This window comes from Mus pahari, chromosome 4 (assembly GCF_900095145.1).
Source record: "Mus pahari chromosome 4, PAHARI_EIJ_v1.1, whole genome shotgun sequence".
Lineage (NCBI taxonomy): Eukaryota > Metazoa > Chordata > Mammalia > Rodentia > Muridae > Mus > Mus pahari.
Genome location: NC_034593.1, coordinates 92,599,627 through 92,618,969, shown reverse-complemented (window position 1 = coordinate 92,618,969; position 19,343 = coordinate 92,599,627). Strand labels below are relative to the sequence as shown.

Below are 19,343 nucleotides of genomic sequence, written 5' to 3'. Positions count from 1 at the left end.
AAAAAAAAAAAAAAAAAAAAAAAAAAAAAAACAGAATAAAATTTATTTATAGAGCTCTACAAGGTAAGGAAGTTTCATTGTGGGGATAAAGAGTTAATCTAGAGCCTCTGACTAAGTTTTGGGTTCAGTTGTTATCTTCCTCACAATGACATGACCTTTTAGTCTGGAAATAACTCAGCTGTTATGCATAGATAATGCCACAGCTTTGTGACCTTTGAATTAAAAGAAGAGAAGGAAGTTTTGAACCTGTTTGTGAATACTTAGTGCTTTATTTCCCCAGAGACTGCACTAGAAACTTGAAAGATTATCATTGAAGATATTACCGGACTAAAATTAACCAGCAACATTATAGTCAGTGCAACAGCTGATAAGATGAAAAAAATATAGTCACTAATATTCTTTTATAGATTTAGAACATTCATATAATTAAATTATATATTATGTTTTCCTAGAGATAGGCTAATTCATGTTTAATTCTATAATATGTACTTAATTATATCTGTTATCAGATTAGTAAGTGATAATTTTTTTATCTGAAGAGTCAACATGTTATATATACTGTAAAAATGAACAAAATTATTAAGGAATTGAAGAAATTTAAGTAGGCCTTTGAGAATTATACTTTTCTAACCATACTGGAATATCACAGACCTACTATAAACATTAAATTGATCAAATGTTTCTAATTTTGTGTAAGTTATTTAAATTCTTGCCTGAATTTTCTCTAAAAGGATTTTCTTACCTACATCTTCAATTTATTAGGAGGATTAAGTGAGATGGTATTTGTAATCTATCTAAAATAATCTTTAGCATAGAGTAAATGTCATATAAGATAAATAGAACAGAGAGAATCAATGTATGTTCTATATCATTTGAAATACATTATGACAAATTGTGTTTACAGAAATATGCATTTCTATGATTATTTACACTATTATGAAGAAATATGTATTCTCCAAGGGATATGTATGTTAAAGTCAGGCTTGTTTTTTAGTCTACCCAAATAAATGGCATTTCCCTGACATGGCCACAAGGTGGTAGGACAGTGACTTTAAATTTCCATTCAGATCTATTTGGGGAAAATTTGTCCTGAAAAAGCTACAGTTGGAGGTTCCAAATATGTCCTCTGAAGATTCCAGAGAGCAGGAAAAACATAAACTGTCATCAAAATTATACATCCAATTATAGTATAAAATATGTACAAAAAGTATACAGAAATACAATTGAAAAAAAGTGCCAGTCCTTTACTTCTACATTTAGGAGGTAAAGATTGCTTCAAGTTCAAAGACAGCTTGATTTTTATATGGAGTCTCAGACCAGCTCTCAAAACAAAAGTTCAGAAAAGTGAAAAATGAAAAATCCCTATGTGCTGAAAAATGGTTATAATGATAGATCATTAGAACAAGGCAGAAACTGAATCATTTTCATTTAGTAGCTTGATTTTTTTTTTTAATTGGCAAATTTAAATCTGGAAACATACTTGTAATCAGCTGGGAAAACAGTAATATACCCAGAGAAGAGAATATTGTATGCTCCTACTTTCATAACTTTTAATACTACACTGCACTCAAAACTTTTTTTTTTTTTTTTTGTCTTCAATTCTTCCTCCCTCCCTCCCTTCTTTCCTTCCAACCTTTACTTTTTATGTGTTTGGGTGTTCTGTTTGAATTCATGTCTTTGCATTATGTGCTGGCAGTGAGTGCCTGAGAAGGCCAGAAGAGGGCATCACCCTCTCTGTAACTGGAGTTACAGTAGATTTTGAGCTACCATGTGGGAAGAACATCCAGTGGTTTTAATTTTGTAATCAGTGTTTTTAGTTGTGTACCTATACCCCTAGTTTAAACTCATTCTCCAAGTTAAAATAGCAAACTTTTGAAAGTCCCCTTTCCCGTGTGTGTGTGTGTGTGTGTGTGTGTGTGTGTGTGTGTGTGTGTGATGCACACATATATTTATTTGTATGTATTTAATTGGATGTTTTTCATAATTGATTTTTGGAGATGATGGTGACTAAAGAAAGAGGTAGAAGAGAACATGATGTACTTGGAATTCATGTAATATTCCGCTAAAGCAATTATTATACTTTTTGAGAGCTTAGGATGGAACTCAGTCGTAGAGGACTTTGTAGCATGTATAAGACTCTAGGTTTGGTCTCAGTACTCAGTTCTCCCTCCCCCTGTCTCTCTGTATGTGTGTATTTTAGTAGGAAAATTTTTATCTTTTACTAGGTTATATGTAATGTATATGGAAAGAAATTACTAGCAATTTACCACATGAATTGCTAAGGAAGCTGTATACAAAGATCGAAATGAGAAAAAATATTGGGTTGAAGTAAAGGCAAAGTATTAGAGTAAATTTGTAGCATATTTTCTCATAATTGGAGCAGATGCCCATTTTTTAGTTTTTTTTTCCAGAAAATTTCCATATTTTATTTTTTCCCATCACTTTAAAAGATGAATTAGACTGCAGAGCTAAAACATTGTGGAGTTTGCAGGGGAATGCCAGGGCCAAGAAGTAGGAATGGGTGGGGAGGGGAGCAGGGACGGGGGGGAGGGTATGGGGAACTTTCGGGATAGCATTTGAAATGTAAATAAAGAAAAAAATAATTAAAAAATAAAAAAAAGAACACACATGATATGCACTCACTGATAAGTGGATATTAGCCAAGAAGGTCAGAATACCCAAGATACAATTCACAAACCATATGAAACTCAACAAGAAGGAAGGCCAAAGTGTAGATACTTCAATCCTTAGAAGGGGAAAAAAAATTGTGGAGTTTGAAGTTGACAAGGGCTTCATAATGATGTTTAAAAAACAAACAAAAAATTAACATGGTTTTCTTCACTTTTGTTCAATGTAGAAAATACAGGCATCTTTACTGGAATCACCTGAAGCCACTAGTTGGAAATTTGGTTCTAAAACAACTTCTTCACAAACTATATCTCGACTTTCTTCATCAGTGGATAGTGGCAAATCCAAAGATAACAGAGATAATCTGCAGGCATCTGCCAAAAGCATTTTACCTACAACACTTACAAAGGTTTGTTGATAAATTTCTAAGATGATAGTAATTTTTTTAATAAAAAAGGTTTTGGTATTGTATACCATAGATTCATACACATATAAAACTATTTTTTCTTTTGCAAAGACCTTTTAGCATGAAATGGTTTTTTTAAATCATTTTTTCTTCATTATGCCCAAATTTAATGGCATCTTGGGTTAGATTACATAACTTGCTGGTCATTTACCAATGCATAGTGTTGAATATGAGAAGTTTGATTCTGATTTGAAGCTTTATAGCACTGTTATAATTACCACCCCATTGCTATTTGTTCTACATCATTTTTGCCTTTTAATTAGCAGTCATCTTGCAGTAATTGCCATTAGCAAGATGATTCAATTTTATTTGCCTTCTACATTTTTTTTTATTTTTTTAGTTTTTGAAACAAGGTCTTTCTTTGTAGTCTTGGCTGTTCAGGAGCTTGCTATGTAGACTAGCTAGCCTTGAACTCACTGAGATTCCCCTGCCTCTAACCTTGAACTCACTGAGATCCCCCTACTGAAGTGCTGGGGTTAAAAGCATGTGCCATTTTATTTCAGAGTTCTTCCTCTGATACGTTCTGTTTTTGATGGTCATAGGTTGGGAATGCAAATACATCAACTTCAAAACTCCCAGTCGTGCATGTAATAACATTGTTGGGTTATAGTTTTAGAAATAACAGATGGGAGAGGCAGGACAAGAAGGACCAGGCAGAGGAAAATGCTCAACCAGAATACAATTTTAATAGAGTACTTAAATATTCCATAAAGTATGTCTGTAACTGGGACATCCTTTCAGAATTATCCCTTTTTTTATTGGATATTTCCTTTATTTGCATTTCAAATGTTATCCCCTATCCTGTCCCCTCTTCCCTTGCTTCTATGAAGGTGTTCCTCTACCCACTCACCAACTCCCACCTCCCCAGAGCTCCCAAGGACTAAACCACCAACCAAAGAGTACACATGGGAGGGTCTCAGGGTTCCAGCTGCATATGTAGCAGAGGATGGCCTTATCTGGCATCAGTGGGAGGGGAAGCCCTTGGTCATGTGAAGGCTCAATGTCCCAGTGTAGGGGAATGCTAGCTGTGTGAGGTGGGAGTGGGTGGATTGGGGGGAGCACACTCATAGAAGCAGGAGAAGTGGGGATGGGATAGGTGGGTTGTGGAGGGGAAACTGGGAAAGGGAATAACAATTGAAATGTAAATAAATGAAATAGCCAATTAAAAATATTAACAACAACAACAATAACAAAAAATAAAGCATGTGCCACCGTACATAGCTCACATATTTATTTAACCTGTAGGGAACAAGTGTAGACTTTTATTCTGACAACCCCTCTTTTATATGCTATTCTATTCTTAAGTTTCCTCTCTTCTACTCAGCCAGACACAAGTATAGCTAAATAGATTTGTTACTGAGGTTCATAACTTTAATAGAGAATGAGAAACCCCTTCCCCACTGTTGAAAAATAGTTTTTACAAGGACACTTGTTTTGCAAATTGAAATAAAAAAGTAGCTGAACTTTGTACTCTTTCAAGTTGAAATTTTGTATCTTATTTTCTTATTTCCTTGAAATAAATGAGAAGTGTTTGTTAATCATAGGGTCAGTTCTTTCACTTTTATATAAGATTCAGAGGTAAATTTGTTCTGAAGTATATTTCATGTTCTTTATGATGTGGGCTACTAGTACTTACCCTAGCTTTGAGGTCTGGTTGGCCATTCCAGTATGAAAGAGAAAGTCTTCAATTCTTTTATAATAAATGTTCACAAATATTATTCAACTTGTGAAAATTAGTCAACTTTAGTTCTAAGTGAAACAATCCATCATGGAGGAAAATTGGGGCAGGAACTAAAGCAGAGGCCATGGAGGAGTGCTGATTACTGGCCTGATTCTCATTGCTTGTTCATCCTACTTTCTTATAAACCCAGGACCACATGCCCAGGGTGGCACCATGCCCAGTGAACTGAGCCCTCTCTCATCAATCATTAATCAGGAAGTTGCTGCACAGAGTTGCCTTCAGCCTAGTCTTTTGGAGGCATTTTCTCAATTGACAGTCCCTCTTTCTAAATGATTCAAGCTTGTGTCAAGTTGACAACTAATCAGCCAACATGGCTATATAGCTTAGAAAGCCTTTATATTAAATTATTTATAACGTGCTTGTTTAAAATAATATAAAACAATATTAAAGAATAACTTTACTTTAAAATTTTAATTGAAGTTTTTTAAAAGATTTTTATTACTCTAAGTACACTGTAGCTGTACTCAGACACACCAGAAAAGGGCGTCGGATCTCATTACCGGTGGTGGTGAGCCACTATGTGGTTGCTGGGATTTTAACTCAGAACCTTTGGAAGAGCAGTCAGTGCTCTTACCCACTGAGCCATCTCACCAGCCCGAAATATTTTTAAGAAAAATTAAAGATCTTAATTTAAATTAAATTAAATCAAACATAACTTTATAGCTAACATAACTTTATAACCAACACTCAGATTAAAATAGAGCTTTACTGGTTTTTCAAAAAAGCTTCAATCACTAGTCGTTCTTCTAAGATCAGTTATTGATATCTATTCCTCATGTAGCACATACTTTTTATCTCTATTTCTTTTATTGAATGTTAGGTTTATGAGTTCATCCATGTAGCTTAAAGGTTATATGCCCTTTTTACTAGTATATAGCATTCTAGTATGTGATTGTGGTACAGGTGTTTTGTTTTTTTGTTTTTTTTTTGATCAGTTGGGTTAATGAATACTTTGGTAGTTTTCAGGTTAGACTTTTATGAAAAGTATATAGTGCCTGACATATACATTTTAGTTATGTATGTACAAAGGAATGAAATTGCTAGATTGTGAAGATACATTTATTTTAGTATATATTGCCACTCATTTCTTAGTGATTAATTTAAAGAATTTACATTTATTTAATTGGTAAGTTAATTTAATAAAAAATTACTAAATTATGAGTGGCAGTATATACTAAAATCTCTATACTCTAGCAATTATACCTAGAGCCAAGGAATGTTCTAATGGCTCTATATTTTTAGCTTTTCATTTTAGTCTTTCTAATGGATATGGTTACTTTTTTTTAAGTAAACTAATTGTAATTGTATATTTTCAGAAACTTGCTATAAGGTAATACATAGAAGTTGTATGTATCATTTATCCAGGTTTTTCTACAACATGAAACATAGCATATTACTTACTAAATTTGAGCTTTTACATGAATTTTACAGTTTTTTCTTTTTTTATTTAAAGATACAATTAATATACTAATTGCACTAAATTGTCTTATCTTTTTATTCTTTGTATTTATTTATTTATTTATTTATTTTTGAAACTATTTTATACACGAAATCTCTGCAGTCAGTGCTCTTAACTGCTGAGCCATCTTTCCAGCCCTTATTTTAATTTTTAATGAAGGCATTTATAGCCTCAATTTTTTCCTCCAAGAACTGGTTTTACTGTATCCCATAGACTTTCATATCCTATGGTTTCATTTTTATACATCTAAAAGTGTTTTCTAGCTTCCTTGTAACTGTTTTTACATTTTTGTTTTCATTTGTTTAAGACAAAGTTTCTCTGTGTAGTACTGGCTGTCTTGGGACACTCTTCTGTAGATGAGGTGAGCCTCCAATTCAGATTTGCCTGCCTCTGCTTCCTGTGTGTTGGTACTGAAAATGTGTGACACCACACACCTGGCTGTTACAACTCTTCTTAACTAGTGAGTTAAGATATTTATGATATAAGATATTTATGAATGTGCTCATATTTTTGAATTTACCTAATATCCATTTGATTGCATTATAGAATCTTTTAAACCTTGTGTTTCCTTAGCTTCTGTTTAGTTGTTTTACTAATTAGTAAAAATGAGGTTTTGAAATCACTGTTTTTTTTCTGGTTATGGGTTCATGTGTTTTAGAGGTCTGCTTATAACATATTTTGATAGATTAAACTCTTAAAAGTACCATGGTTTATTTCAAGTTTTGTTGAATAAGAATGTAGCTACTTCAAACTTATTTTCCTTAGTACAATACATAATTTTCTACCTATTGTTAATCTCTGCCATTAGACCTAAAGTTGGTCTTTTGTGAATAATAATCTACATCTTTTCCACATAATTTATTTAATTACCCCTTTGTCCTTTAGAGTGATTATTGACATGCAATTAATTACTGACATGGTACTTCCATCATTTTGTTGCTTATGCTGAGTCTTACATCTGTTTTTATTTTTTTGCATTTCTCTTTCCTTTTAGGCTAAGAATATTCTTTTTAGAGTGACATTTTTTAATTTTGAGGTTTTACTGTTTAAAGAGTCATTGCTTAGTAGTGCTTTGACATTCATAATATCTTAAAATGATTTAATTTGAACTAGTGGTTTCAACAGTAATAAAAACATTTGCTTCAGTATACTTTTATTCCATTTTAGACTTAAGGGTCTACTTCATGCAAGTATTTCTTGTATGAAAAGTCTATGAGTGAGTGACAAGTTCTTTTTCTGGAAATTATATATTTATCATTCTGTATTACATATTAGTTATTAATATAGTACATTAATAATTATATATTGAGTTCTCTTTTGTGAAGTATATACTGTTACTGCTGGTTGGGGTCTGGGCTAGGTGTTTCTAGGTTCTTGGCCTTTTATCTAAAGATTTAAAATAAGGCCTCACATACATTTCTAAAACAGGCAAAGTAATCTTATTTGAAGAAGCAAAGTGATATTGCAAGTTATAGACTGGTCAAGACTGACCATTGAGTGAAAGCACTCAAGAATCAGATTATTCTTCAAGTACCCCCCTTATGTGACTATTTTATAACAAGTGTAAATTATTTTGTAGGTCCTTTAATTATCATTCCATCCTGAAGGGAATAGTTCATTTAACCATTAGCAAAGTACCAAGTTAAAAAAAAAAAAACCTGTAAGGCAGTAAAAAGAATACATATCACACTTGTCTACGTTATGAAGTGTACTGAATGAGTCATGATAAACTAAAATTATTTTAGCTTTGACACTGCAAATTAGGATGTATACTATCAGATATGTATGCCTTTATGTTCATCTTTTCTGCAAAAAGTTCGCTGAAAGTTTAAAACAATGACTTGGGTCAAATTGCATCCCACTCCTAAGATTTTTGCTTATTTCAAGTTTTGCTTCCTTTGGCAATTCTTCCAGAGTCAACCAGTAGTAAAGAGTCTATAGATAAGCAACTTTTTTGAATTTTCAGGTAAAACACTATTAGATTAACTTTTAGAAAAACCTTTAAGATTATTTCCACTAGTGAATATTTATACAGCTTGAAAAAATACGAATGGTTATTGCTGATTACCATTCTTCCTCTATTGGAACTTCTCTCTGGCATATACACTTCAGAATCACCTCCACAGTGGTTGTACCAGCTTGCAGTCTCACCAAAAATGGAGGAGTGTTTCTCTTTCTTTACATTCTCACCAGCATCTGCTGTCACCTGAGTTTTTGATCTTAGCCATTCTGACTTGTGTGAGGTGGAATCTCAGGGTTGTTTTGATTTGCATTTCCCTAATGACTAAGGACTTCGAACATTTTTTTTTTCATTTCTTTTATTATATATTTTCTTTATTTACATTTTAAATTTTATCCCCTTTCCTCATTTCCCCTCTGAAAATCCCCTATCCCATCCCTTCTCCCCCTGCTCATTAACCCACCCACTCCTGCTTCCTTGACTTGGTATTCCCCTACACTGGGGCATCAAGCCTTCACAAGGCCAAAGGCCTATTCTCTCATTGATGTCCCACAAGGCCATCCTCTGCTATATATGCAGCTGAAGCCTTGAGTCCCTCCTTGTGTACTCTTTGGTTGGTGGTTTAGTTCCTGGGAGCTCTGGGGGGTACTGGTTGGTTCATATTGTTGTTCCTCCTATGGGGCTACAAGCCCCTTCAGCTCCTTGGATCCTTTCTCTAGCCCCTCCATTGGGAACCCTGTACTCAGTCCAGTAGATGGCTGTGAGCCTCCACTTCTGTATTTGCCAGGCACTGGCAGAGCCTCTCAGGAGACAGCTATATCAGTCCCCTGTCAGCAAGCACTTGTTGATATCCACAGTAGTGTCTGGCTTTGGTAACTGTGGATCCCTTTAGGTGTGGAAGTACCTAAAGGTAGGTGCTTCTTGACCATTTGAATTTCCTCAGTTGAGAATTTTTTGTTTAGTTCTCTGTACCCCATTTTTAATAGGGTTATTTGATTGTCTGGAGTCTAATTTCTTGAGTTCTTTGTATATATTGGATATTAGCCCTCTATCAGATGTAGGACTGGTAAAGATCTTTTCCCAGTCTTTTGGTTGCCATTTTGTCCTATTGACATTATCCTTTGCCTTACAGAAGCTTTGCAATTTTATGAGGCCCCATTTGTCTCTTGTCAATTCTTAGAGCATAAGCCATTGATGTTCTCTTCAGGAACTTTTCCCCTGTGCCCATGTGTTGGAGGCTCTTCCCCACTTCCTCTTCTATTAGATTCAGTGTATCTGGTTTTATGTGGAGATCCTTGATCCACATGGAAGTGAGCTTTGTATAAGGAGATAAGAATGGATCAATTTGCATTCTTCTACATGTTGCCAGCAAGTTGACCCAGCACCGTTTGTTGAAAATGCTGTCTTTTTTCCACTGGATGGTTTTAGCTCCTTTGTCAAAGATTAAGTGAACATAGGTGTGTGGATTCATTTCTGGATCTTCAATTCTATTCCATTGATCTTCCTGCCTGTCTCTATACCAATACCATGCAGTTTTTATCACTGTTTTAATCACTATTGTATTTTATAGTATAGTCTAGCGGTTCCTCAGAAAACTGGACATAGTATTACCTGAGGACCCAGCTATACCACTCCTGGGTATAAACCCAAAAGATGCTCCAACATATAACAAAGACACTTGCTCTACTATGTTCATAGCAGACTTATTTATAATAGCCAGAAGCTGGAAAAAACTCAGATATCCCTCAACAGAGGATTGGATACAGAAAATGTGGTACATTTACACAATGGATTATTACTCAGCTATTAAAAACAGTGACTTCATGAAAATCTTAGGCAAATGGATGAACCTAGAAAATATCATCCTGAGTGAGGTAACCCAATCACAAAAGAAAACACATGGTATGCACTCACTGATAAGTGGATATTAGCCCCCAAACTCGGAATACCCAAGATGTAATTCACAGACCATATGAAACTCAAGAAGAAGTGTGGGGTGCTTCGGTCCTTCTTAGAAGGAAAACAAAATATGGGAGCAAATATGGAGACAATGTTTGGAGCAGAGACTGATGGAAAGGCCATCCAGAGACTGTCCCACCTGGGGATCCATCCCATGTACAGTCAACCCAGATACTATTGTGGATGCCAAGAAGTGCTTGCTGACAGGAGCCTGATATGGCTGTCTCCTGAGAGGTTCTGCCAGAGCCTGACAAATATAGAGGTGGATGCTCACAGCCAACCTGATTACGGCGTCCCCAATGGAGGAATTAGAGAAAGGACTGAAGGAGCTGAAGGGGTTTGCAACCCCATAGGAAGAGCAAAAATATCAACCAACCAGAGCTCCCACAGTCTAAACCACCAACCAAGGAGTACACGTGGAGGGACTTGTGGCTCTAGCCACATATGTAGCAGAGGATGGCTTTGTTGGGCATCAGTGGGAGAAGAGGTCCTTAGTCCCATGAAGACTCAATGCCCCAGTATAGGGGAATGCGAGAGTGAGGAGGCAGGTGTGGGTAGGTGGGTGGGGGCACACCCTCATAGAAGCAGGAGGAAGGGGGATGGGATAGGTAGTTTCTGGGGTGGGGGTGGGATGGGAAATCGGGAAAGGGGATAGCATTTGAAATAAAATATATATGTAAATAAAATATCCAATAAAAAAATCACCTCCACTATAGCTATGTTTAATTTAGAAACTGGCAAATCAGCAAAAGAAGCTTTTTGTAAATACAGAAGAAACATTCTTATAAGAGACTCCCTCATCAAAATACACAGAAAGCCAACCATAATCTTTTTGTCATGGAATAAAAAAGGTTTTCATGAAAGGTTTTCTATGTTCTACATAGAACATTGTCTTCTTGAACATACTAACAATCAAAATTTTTTATATCTGAAAGATGAATTCATTGATTTTCACTATTCTCTCATTTTTAAAAAAAACTAATTTATATCCTATTAAAGAGGGCTCTGATACTGCTGTATAAACATTATAACAATAAATATTTTAAATATCTATTATATACCTGCTGGTTTCCTAAGTCAGAATAAAATGAAAACACTTTACTTTTGTCCACAATGCCCAGATCCCCCAGTCAGAAGTCTGTCCTTCAAAATCTATGAAGGAAAACATCTTTAAAATAGACTGCTAAAGAGAGAAGCTAGAACATTTAGTTATGTATGTAGGTTTCCTTTTGTTATTCCTGAGACTTAGTGAAAACCTCTTTCAAACTTTCCATCCCTATCTTATCTATGTGATGGGAGACAAGGCACAAGTTAATGCTATGAATAGTTTGGATTAAAGGGGGACAGTCTGAATAAAGTTGTGGTGAAGAGAATGAAGCTAAGGTTCAGAATCTGCATTTTTGTGGAGTCCTCCACTGTCCGTGGTGAAGCACAGAGGATGTAATTTCAGAGGAAAGACCCTAGTGCAAAATTCTGCAGAGAGATAGCTACACTGTATCTCTGAATTAGGAATCCCTCAAGATTCAATATGGAATTGGTACACATCTCAGATAAAGTGAGCCATAATATTTGTGGCATATGGTAGGTTTTTTTTGTTTTTTTGTTTTTTGTTTTTTTTTTCAAGACAGGGTTTCTCTGTATAGCCCTGGCTGTCCTGGAATTCACTTTGTAGACCAGGCTGGCCTCGAACTCTGAAATCTGCCTGCCTCTGCCTCCCGAGTGCTGGGATTAAAGGCGTGCACCACCACGCCTGGCTAGATTTTGTTATTTTAAGACAGAGTCTTACTATAAGCTCAGGATAACCTTATGCAGATCCTCCTGCCTTAGTCTCCCAAATGCTATGATCACAGATGTGAGCTACCATGTTTGGTCAGATATTGACCTTTTGTAAAGGTTTCCCAAATGATTATTTGTCAAAATGTCTTTCCTAGTTGACACTCTTCTCACAGATGAAAAGTGCAATCTTCCAGAGGCTATAAAATAGGTGATATTGCGACATAGTGAATATAGAAACAAGTGAGAATCTATCTTCGTTAAGTCAGACATTAATTTTTTTTTTTTGGAGAAAGAAATGCAATGCCAACTTTCTCATTAAATCTTTTTAATGTTTTAAAAATTATTATCATTTAGTTTAATTTTTAAAAATTTAATATGTATGGCTGTTTTGCCTCTATGCATGTCTGTGCACTACTTGGATACAGTGAGTATGAAGGTCAGAAGAGAGCATTGGCGTCCCTGAAATTTGGTTAAAAAATAGTTATGAATTGCTGTGTGGGTACTGGGAATTTATCAGCTTCTTTTCGTGGGGGAAGTTCTGGGTTCAGGGGTTCAGAGTCCTGGGGTTCAGAGAAGTAGTTGGTTATTGAGTTTAGGCGATTTTCTATTTCATTGATAGAGTTGCTCCATTTTTTTCTACTAATTTCCTTTAATACTTCTAATTTTAAGCTTATGCACACCCAATTATATATAGGCATAAGGTGGTAACTAGGAGATTCTCACTTAAAGGTTAATAGATGTCCTACTCTACATGCATCCAAAACCAGGATCAGATCAGTCTTTGTACTCTTCATAAGTAGATAAGTGGGGAATACTTACCTGAATAGAAATAGAAATTTAATTGTTGCTAGGAGTAGAGAAACTTACACTACTGTACAGAGATAGGTGTAGGTGTTTGGGTTAGGTTTGAGAGGTTCTATGGTTGCTAAGCACATTGTTTGAAGAAGGATGCATATGCATATGTGCAGGCAAAGGAACTAGGCTGCCAAGTGCATTACAAGATGGAACATGTGCATAACTCCAAATGAAAGTCCCAGCTAAACTCTCTCCTATGCTTGCTTGTCTGCCTCAATACTTTAGGTGAACATGGACTGTTCTTATTTTCAACCATTTTGAAAATGTCAGCCCCTGTTCTTTAGGACTCTGAGGACTGACTAGTTGGTTATTTATTACCATTTATTTATTTGTATGCTTTTAAAAATCGTTTATTGATAGTGATTAGCTAGAGATCAGCAATGACAGGGACAAGGGTAAATTAAAACATCTCAAAGCTCTCAAGATGGCTGTAAGACTTTTATTAATTTCCAGAATACTGAGAAATTCTGATCATTTTTACCAGTGTGTCTAATGTTGTTACAGAGGAATGAGTTTTTAGAGCTCTCTACTGTGGCAATTTTGCTTATATTCTCTTAAAGTTAAACATATTTTCTTGTTGAGAAGTGAGTTTTATGGAAATGGCAAAGTTTATTAAATATTGGTTCTCAATTATGGTTAGAAAAATTAAACTTCTTATAAAGAGCTGAAGCTGGGATAGAAATTTGTCCTCCTTTCTCTGCTGTTCTCTGTAGTCTGTCAGAGGAAAGACTAAAATCCAATATTCTAAACATTTTGAAGAAAGAAAATATATCAAAATTGTTTGCATTAAATATCTGCCCAAAATGTCTGCTTGTTTTGTTTGCTAATAATGGAAGCTTATTGCCAGTTCAAATTGCCTTGAAGTGCATGAACTGGCAATGTTGTCCAGGTTGACCTCAAACTCCTCCTCCTCCTCCTTTAGCTCCCCCCCCCCTGGGATTATAGATATATTCTACTACATTAAGCACTCATATTTGTTTCTTTTCTTTTTACATAGGAATATACAGTGAAGACACCAACTAAAAAGAGTATATATCAAAGAGAAAACAAGTATATACCTACTGGAGGAAGTAATAAAAAGAGAAAAACAGTCTTTGAGTTTGATGTTAATTCAGATAGTTCAGAAACCGCTGATCTCTTGGTAAACATATTATGAAGAACTAGCATTTTTTACTTATGTCATTATTTGTGTTATTTCTTGATATAAATGTCTAATATATGTACATAGTATCTACCATTGGGGATAATACAACAAAACTGTCACAACACAGAATTATATGTTTTCATGCCATTTGACAGAAATTAAGGTTCAAATAATTTATCTCTAAATTTCAGAAAACATGACATTTAAACCATATAGTATCATATACTTGGCATATGAGATGACTAATTGTTGTGATTTCCAGAAAAATATTATGAAGGAGGCTTTACTACATTTAAAAACATAAAAGTGGGATTTATACTTTTAATAATTTCACAGCCAAATATGTTATTAAGGGTCTCATCTTTTTGCATATTTGTTGCTTTATTTTACACTACTATTTATTGGCATTTATATCACAGTACTGACAAACGGTAACATTCTAGCACTCCTAAGGAGTAATGTAGTAAGGATAGCATGTTTAAGGAAGCTACTATTTTTATAAGAATGTTTACTTTAAAGAATGGCTAGAGATAGCCTGAACTTTGGAGGTAGGCATTTCGATGTTGAAATCCTGCTGTATTTCTACCAGAGCAGTCTTGACCAATTTCTTAGCTACTGTAATATTTAAAATGCCTTTAAATTATTTCATCTTCATTGTTTTAAAGGAGAGTTGTATGGGTTAAGGTTATAGCTCGGTAGTAGTATTTGTCTTGTATTGATTGATGCCTGAGCTTTAATTCCCCAGCACTGCAAAATGGTGCACAGTAAAACAAAATTATTGTGCATGACCCTGGGAACATGGTAAAGAGGGATATAACAGGAATCACTCTCATAGGCAACACTTATGCTGGCAGAAATGAAATGAACTGTTTTGGAATTCTGAAATTTTATTTCAATTCCTACATTTTCCAGTGAAAATATTGGTTGGCAGTTGTTTTCTGGTCAAATTCAGCCTTAAATGGTAGTGACTAATTGTATACCCCAATCAACGTACAGACCTGTGGCAGACAGCCACACTTGTGTTTCTGGTATAGTTTTCTAGAGTTGTGTGCACAATAAGTATTTTGCTTCCAAATCTTAGGGTACAAATGTTGCAGGTCCTGTTATCTTTAATTTTTTTGCTACCCCTTTTCTTCTACTTAATTTACCTCTTATTCTCTTATAGGTGGTATGCTGACAAAATTTTAATAGCATAATACTGAAAAAATATAACATTGTATTTTTGTATTTTTCTTCAAGAGCCTGGTTTCAGAGGAAGATGTATCAAACAGACTTTACAATAATAATCCACCAGATTCTCATCTATTAGTCAAAACCCCTAAACAGGTAGCTGTTAAATTTTATTTCAGAAAGCAAAATTTAAAAGCTGATGTCATTTTCTAAATGTATTAAGATATTGTTTAATTTCATTTTGTATTTAGACTCCTTTATCGCTATCAACTCCTGCATCTTTTATGAAGTTTGGAAGTCTGAAAAAAATGAGAGAGGACCGTTGGGCAACGATTGCTAAAATTGATAGGAAAAGAAGACTAAAGGAAGCAGAAAAGTTATTTTCTTAATTTCAGAAAACCAATGTTGATTACAGAGACTAAAAACATTAAATAGTTAACTTTATTATTTCCAAGAGAGCCAAACTTTACCAAGGAATTCGGACTTTAAAATTACACAAATAACTTGGGTTTGTGTTACTATATTTGTGGCCTTAATATAAAATAACTATATTTCATCCAAATTTTTTATTGTATTCAGATACTTACATTTTGTTGCTTTTACTTGCAATGGATATTGAAGTTCAAAGTTTTTTAACTTGAACTTTTGATCATTAGAAATGCATTATTGAGATTTATAATTTTTTCTTTATTATTAAAATATTTTGAATGCAAATATTTCTCAGTGATTTTTGTGAGGGTCTCTGAATAGCTAGCTAATCATTATAATTTTGAGAGGTGGGAGTGCTAAATTATATTAAATAATGTTCCTCAGAGATAAAATGAAATTGATGGGGAGATCATTGGCAACTTTTCCAGTAGTTTCGGTGATTGGAAGAATTTAAGGAGAAAATGAGGAAGAAGAAATGGAGACAGCTTTTGCTATTAAATGTAAAAAGCTCAAGAAGTCATACTTAGAAAGAAGAATTTAAGTGGGGTAATTACTAGAGAGGAAGTGAGTTAGCAGAAGCAAACTATTTTATAGAATGTTTTATAATAGACAAGATAGGTAGAATTTATTGAGTAAATAAAGTATAAAACATTAGGAAGAATAACCATTTCTACAATAGTAACAGGTAAGAGGAAATAATATATATATCACAAGGTAATTGTAAATGAATGGAAGTTTATAGGATTTTTGGTTTTATATCTTTTAAAAAAAGATTTATTTGTTTTATGTATGAGTACACTATTGCTCTCTTCAGACACACCAGAACAGGGCATCAGATCTCATTACAGATGGTTGTGAGTTACCATGTTGTTGCTGGGACCCCTGGAAGAGCCATCTCTCCAGCCCCCTTGGTTTTATATCTTAAGTTTTCTTAATGATTGTCCTGGTTAGTTTTCTTGTCAACTTGACAAAAGGTAGAAGCAACTCAGAAAATTGATACTGCCGGAGTGCTGCCCATCAAATTACTTGTAGGCAAGTCTACAGGGTATTCTCTCTCTCTCTCTTTTTTTTTCTTTATTCTTTTTACATCCTAATTGGACCCCCCCCCACGCCTCCTCCAAGTTCCATACTGTCACACATCCCTCCCTCTGCCCCCTTTCTCTTCTGAGACAGGAAGGCTCCCCCACATGGGTACCCACCTGCCCTAGCACATCAAGTCTCAGCAGGACTAGGTGCATCCTCTCCCACTGAGGCCAGACAAAGAAGCTCAGTTAGGGGAAAGGGATCCAGAGAGAAGCAACAGAGTCAGAGTCAGCTCCCACTCCACTAGTTAGGGGATCAACATGGAGACTATGCTGCATTTTCTTGATTAATGATTACTATGGAAGGGCCCAGCTCATTGGGGACCAGTGCCACACCTGGGCATGTGGTCTCAGGTGGTATAAGGATGAGCAAGCCAGTAAGTAGTACTTTTCCATGGTCCCTGCTTCAGTTCCTATCTCCAGGTTCTTAACCTGAGTTTCTGCCCCAATTTCCCTTTGATGGATGATAAGCTGTAATGTAAAATGAATCTTTCCCTTCCAGAGTTGCTTTTGGTCATGTTCATTATCACAGCAGTAGAAACCAAACTAAGACAATGATAGAAGATTCCTTGCAAAACATAAAAAGAAAAGGAAAAATAATTATAAACCCTTTTTCTTTTTACTAAGTTATACTTTCATTGAAGAAAGCTTTTTGTAAAGAACATTTACTCTAGTTATAATAAACAAAAGCAGAAAACTAAAGCAGTTAAGAACTAAGAGTCAGATGCAGGTATTTACACCCAACCAATGGACAGAAGCTGCTGATTCCTGTGGTTGAATTAGGGAAAAGCTGAGGAGGAAGGTGACCCTGTAGAAGGACCAACAGTCTCAATTAACCTCGACCCCAGAGATCTCTCAAACACTGGATCACCAACCAGGCAGCTACACCAGCTGGTCTATAGCAGAGGCCTGCTGGGTCTGGACTCAGTCAGGGAAGATGCATCTATCCTTCAAGAGACTGGAGTGGAGGCCCCAGGGAGTGGGGGAGATCTGGTGAGGTAGGGGTTCGGGGTGGGGACATCCTCATGGAGATGGGGGGGGGTGGAGGAGGAAGGAGGTATAGGATGTGGAACAGAGTGGACTGGAAAGGGGATAAAATTTGGACTGTAAGAAAAGATTAAATAAAATTAAAAAAAAAAAAATTCATTTGGTAAGAGTAAGTATAGCCGGGTGTGGTGGCGCACGCCTTTAATCCCAGCACTCGGGAGGCAGAGGCAGGTGAATTTCTGAGTTTGAGGCCAGCCTGGTCTACAAAGTGAGTTCCAGGACAGCCAGGTCTACACAGAGAAACCCTGTCTCAAGAAACCAAAAAAAAAAAAAAAGTATAAGGGTAAAAATGTTGAAGACTGAGAGAAGAGTAGGTATAAAGGGTTTAAAAGAAAATAAATGGACTTTATGTAAAAACTTAAAAAGTTTTCAAGCTGTATGCAGATAATTATTATATAATGGGATATATAATCCCTTTATGGGAGGGACTTTTTTTTTTTTTTGGTAAGGCTAAAAAAGAGAAAAATTTGTAATTTCTGTAATGTTACAGAAATTCTGTTCCTTCAATTTGTATGACTATATACTTCTACAATTTAGTTATGTTAGGATTTCTGACATCTTTACTTGAAATTTCATTAGTCCTCTATAACAACCGTTTTTTAAAGGATTAGATAAGTCTTTAATTTTTTTGTTTTTGTTTGTTTTTTTCAAGACAGGGTTTCTCTGTGTAGATCTTGGCTGTCCTGGAACTCACTCTGTAGACCAGGCTGGACTTGAACTCAGAAATCCACCTGCCTCTGCCTCCCAAGTGCTGGGATTAAAGGCGTGCGCCACCACTGCCTGGCTAGATAAGTCTTTAAAATATACTTAAATTTTTTAACTTAAGGTTTTTGTTCTGAGAGTTTCATACATGAGTATTATATTTACATTATTGCTGTGCCTCTCTTCCTCCTCTAACTGATCCCATATTCCCCTCCCTCCCTCCCTCTTAAATTCATGATCTCTTTTTAAATTATCGCTGTTTGTTACACACACACACACACCCTGAGTTCATTTAGTATTGCTCATATACATGTGTTTAGGGCCAACCACTTTGGATTGGATAATGTATCACTGGTATAATTCTGGAAAAGACTGAAGCAGCCACTGATTGCCTGTAGCTCTGCATTTAAGTATGGGTCCCTGTGGAATGTCAACTGGTGTCATTATGTTGATCTCTTAAATATCGTTGAAATTCTATTTGTGTGGGTTCCTTGTCATGTCTAGAAGGTTATTTTAAGTAGGTATCCTAGTTCTCTGACGCTTACAATGTTTCTGCTGGCCCTTATAGTGTTTCTGCCTTCTGTTCCACTATTTTCCCTAAGTGTTTATGATGCTTAATCTTGTCATCTTGACTAAATCTGTGTTTATCTGGGACCCAAGATGCTGAGCCCTCCTGTGGGGGAATCTTCTTAATGAGATTACTTGAAACAGGAAGACCTACCATAAATCTGGGATACACCCTCTGATGTAGTCATGGAAAGACATGGAAAAAGGAAACTTTGCTTTTTGCCTGCTTGCCCTCTCTCTCGTTGGAAAGTTCATTTATTCTGTTGCTGCCAACTTCTTCAGGATATCAACAGACCAAAGACATCAATAATCCTCATGGATTGAATTAACTACCAGATTCTCTGCATTTCCATTGTTG

At 35.4% G+C, this 19,343-nt stretch overlaps 1 protein-coding gene across 2 annotated transcripts in view; it reads left to right on the top strand.

Annotated features, from left to right (window-relative positions):
- Positions 1-15,869, top strand: part of Sycp1 (synaptonemal complex protein 1) — a 95,642-nt gene extending 79,773 nt beyond the window's left edge. For both annotated transcript variants that reach the window (XM_021196181.1, XM_021196182.1), the window contains exons 30-33: positions 2,858-3,037; positions 13,842-13,985; positions 15,228-15,314; positions 15,410-15,869. In XM_021196181.1, coding sequence (XP_021051840.1) covers positions 2,858-3,037; positions 13,842-13,985; positions 15,228-15,314; positions 15,410-15,547 — 549 coding nt within the window. In that variant the 3' untranslated portion in view covers positions 15,548-15,869. The remainder of the gene's footprint in view (positions 1-2,857; positions 3,038-13,841; positions 13,986-15,227; positions 15,315-15,409) is intronic.
- Positions 15,870-19,343: the final 3,474 nt, after the last annotated feature.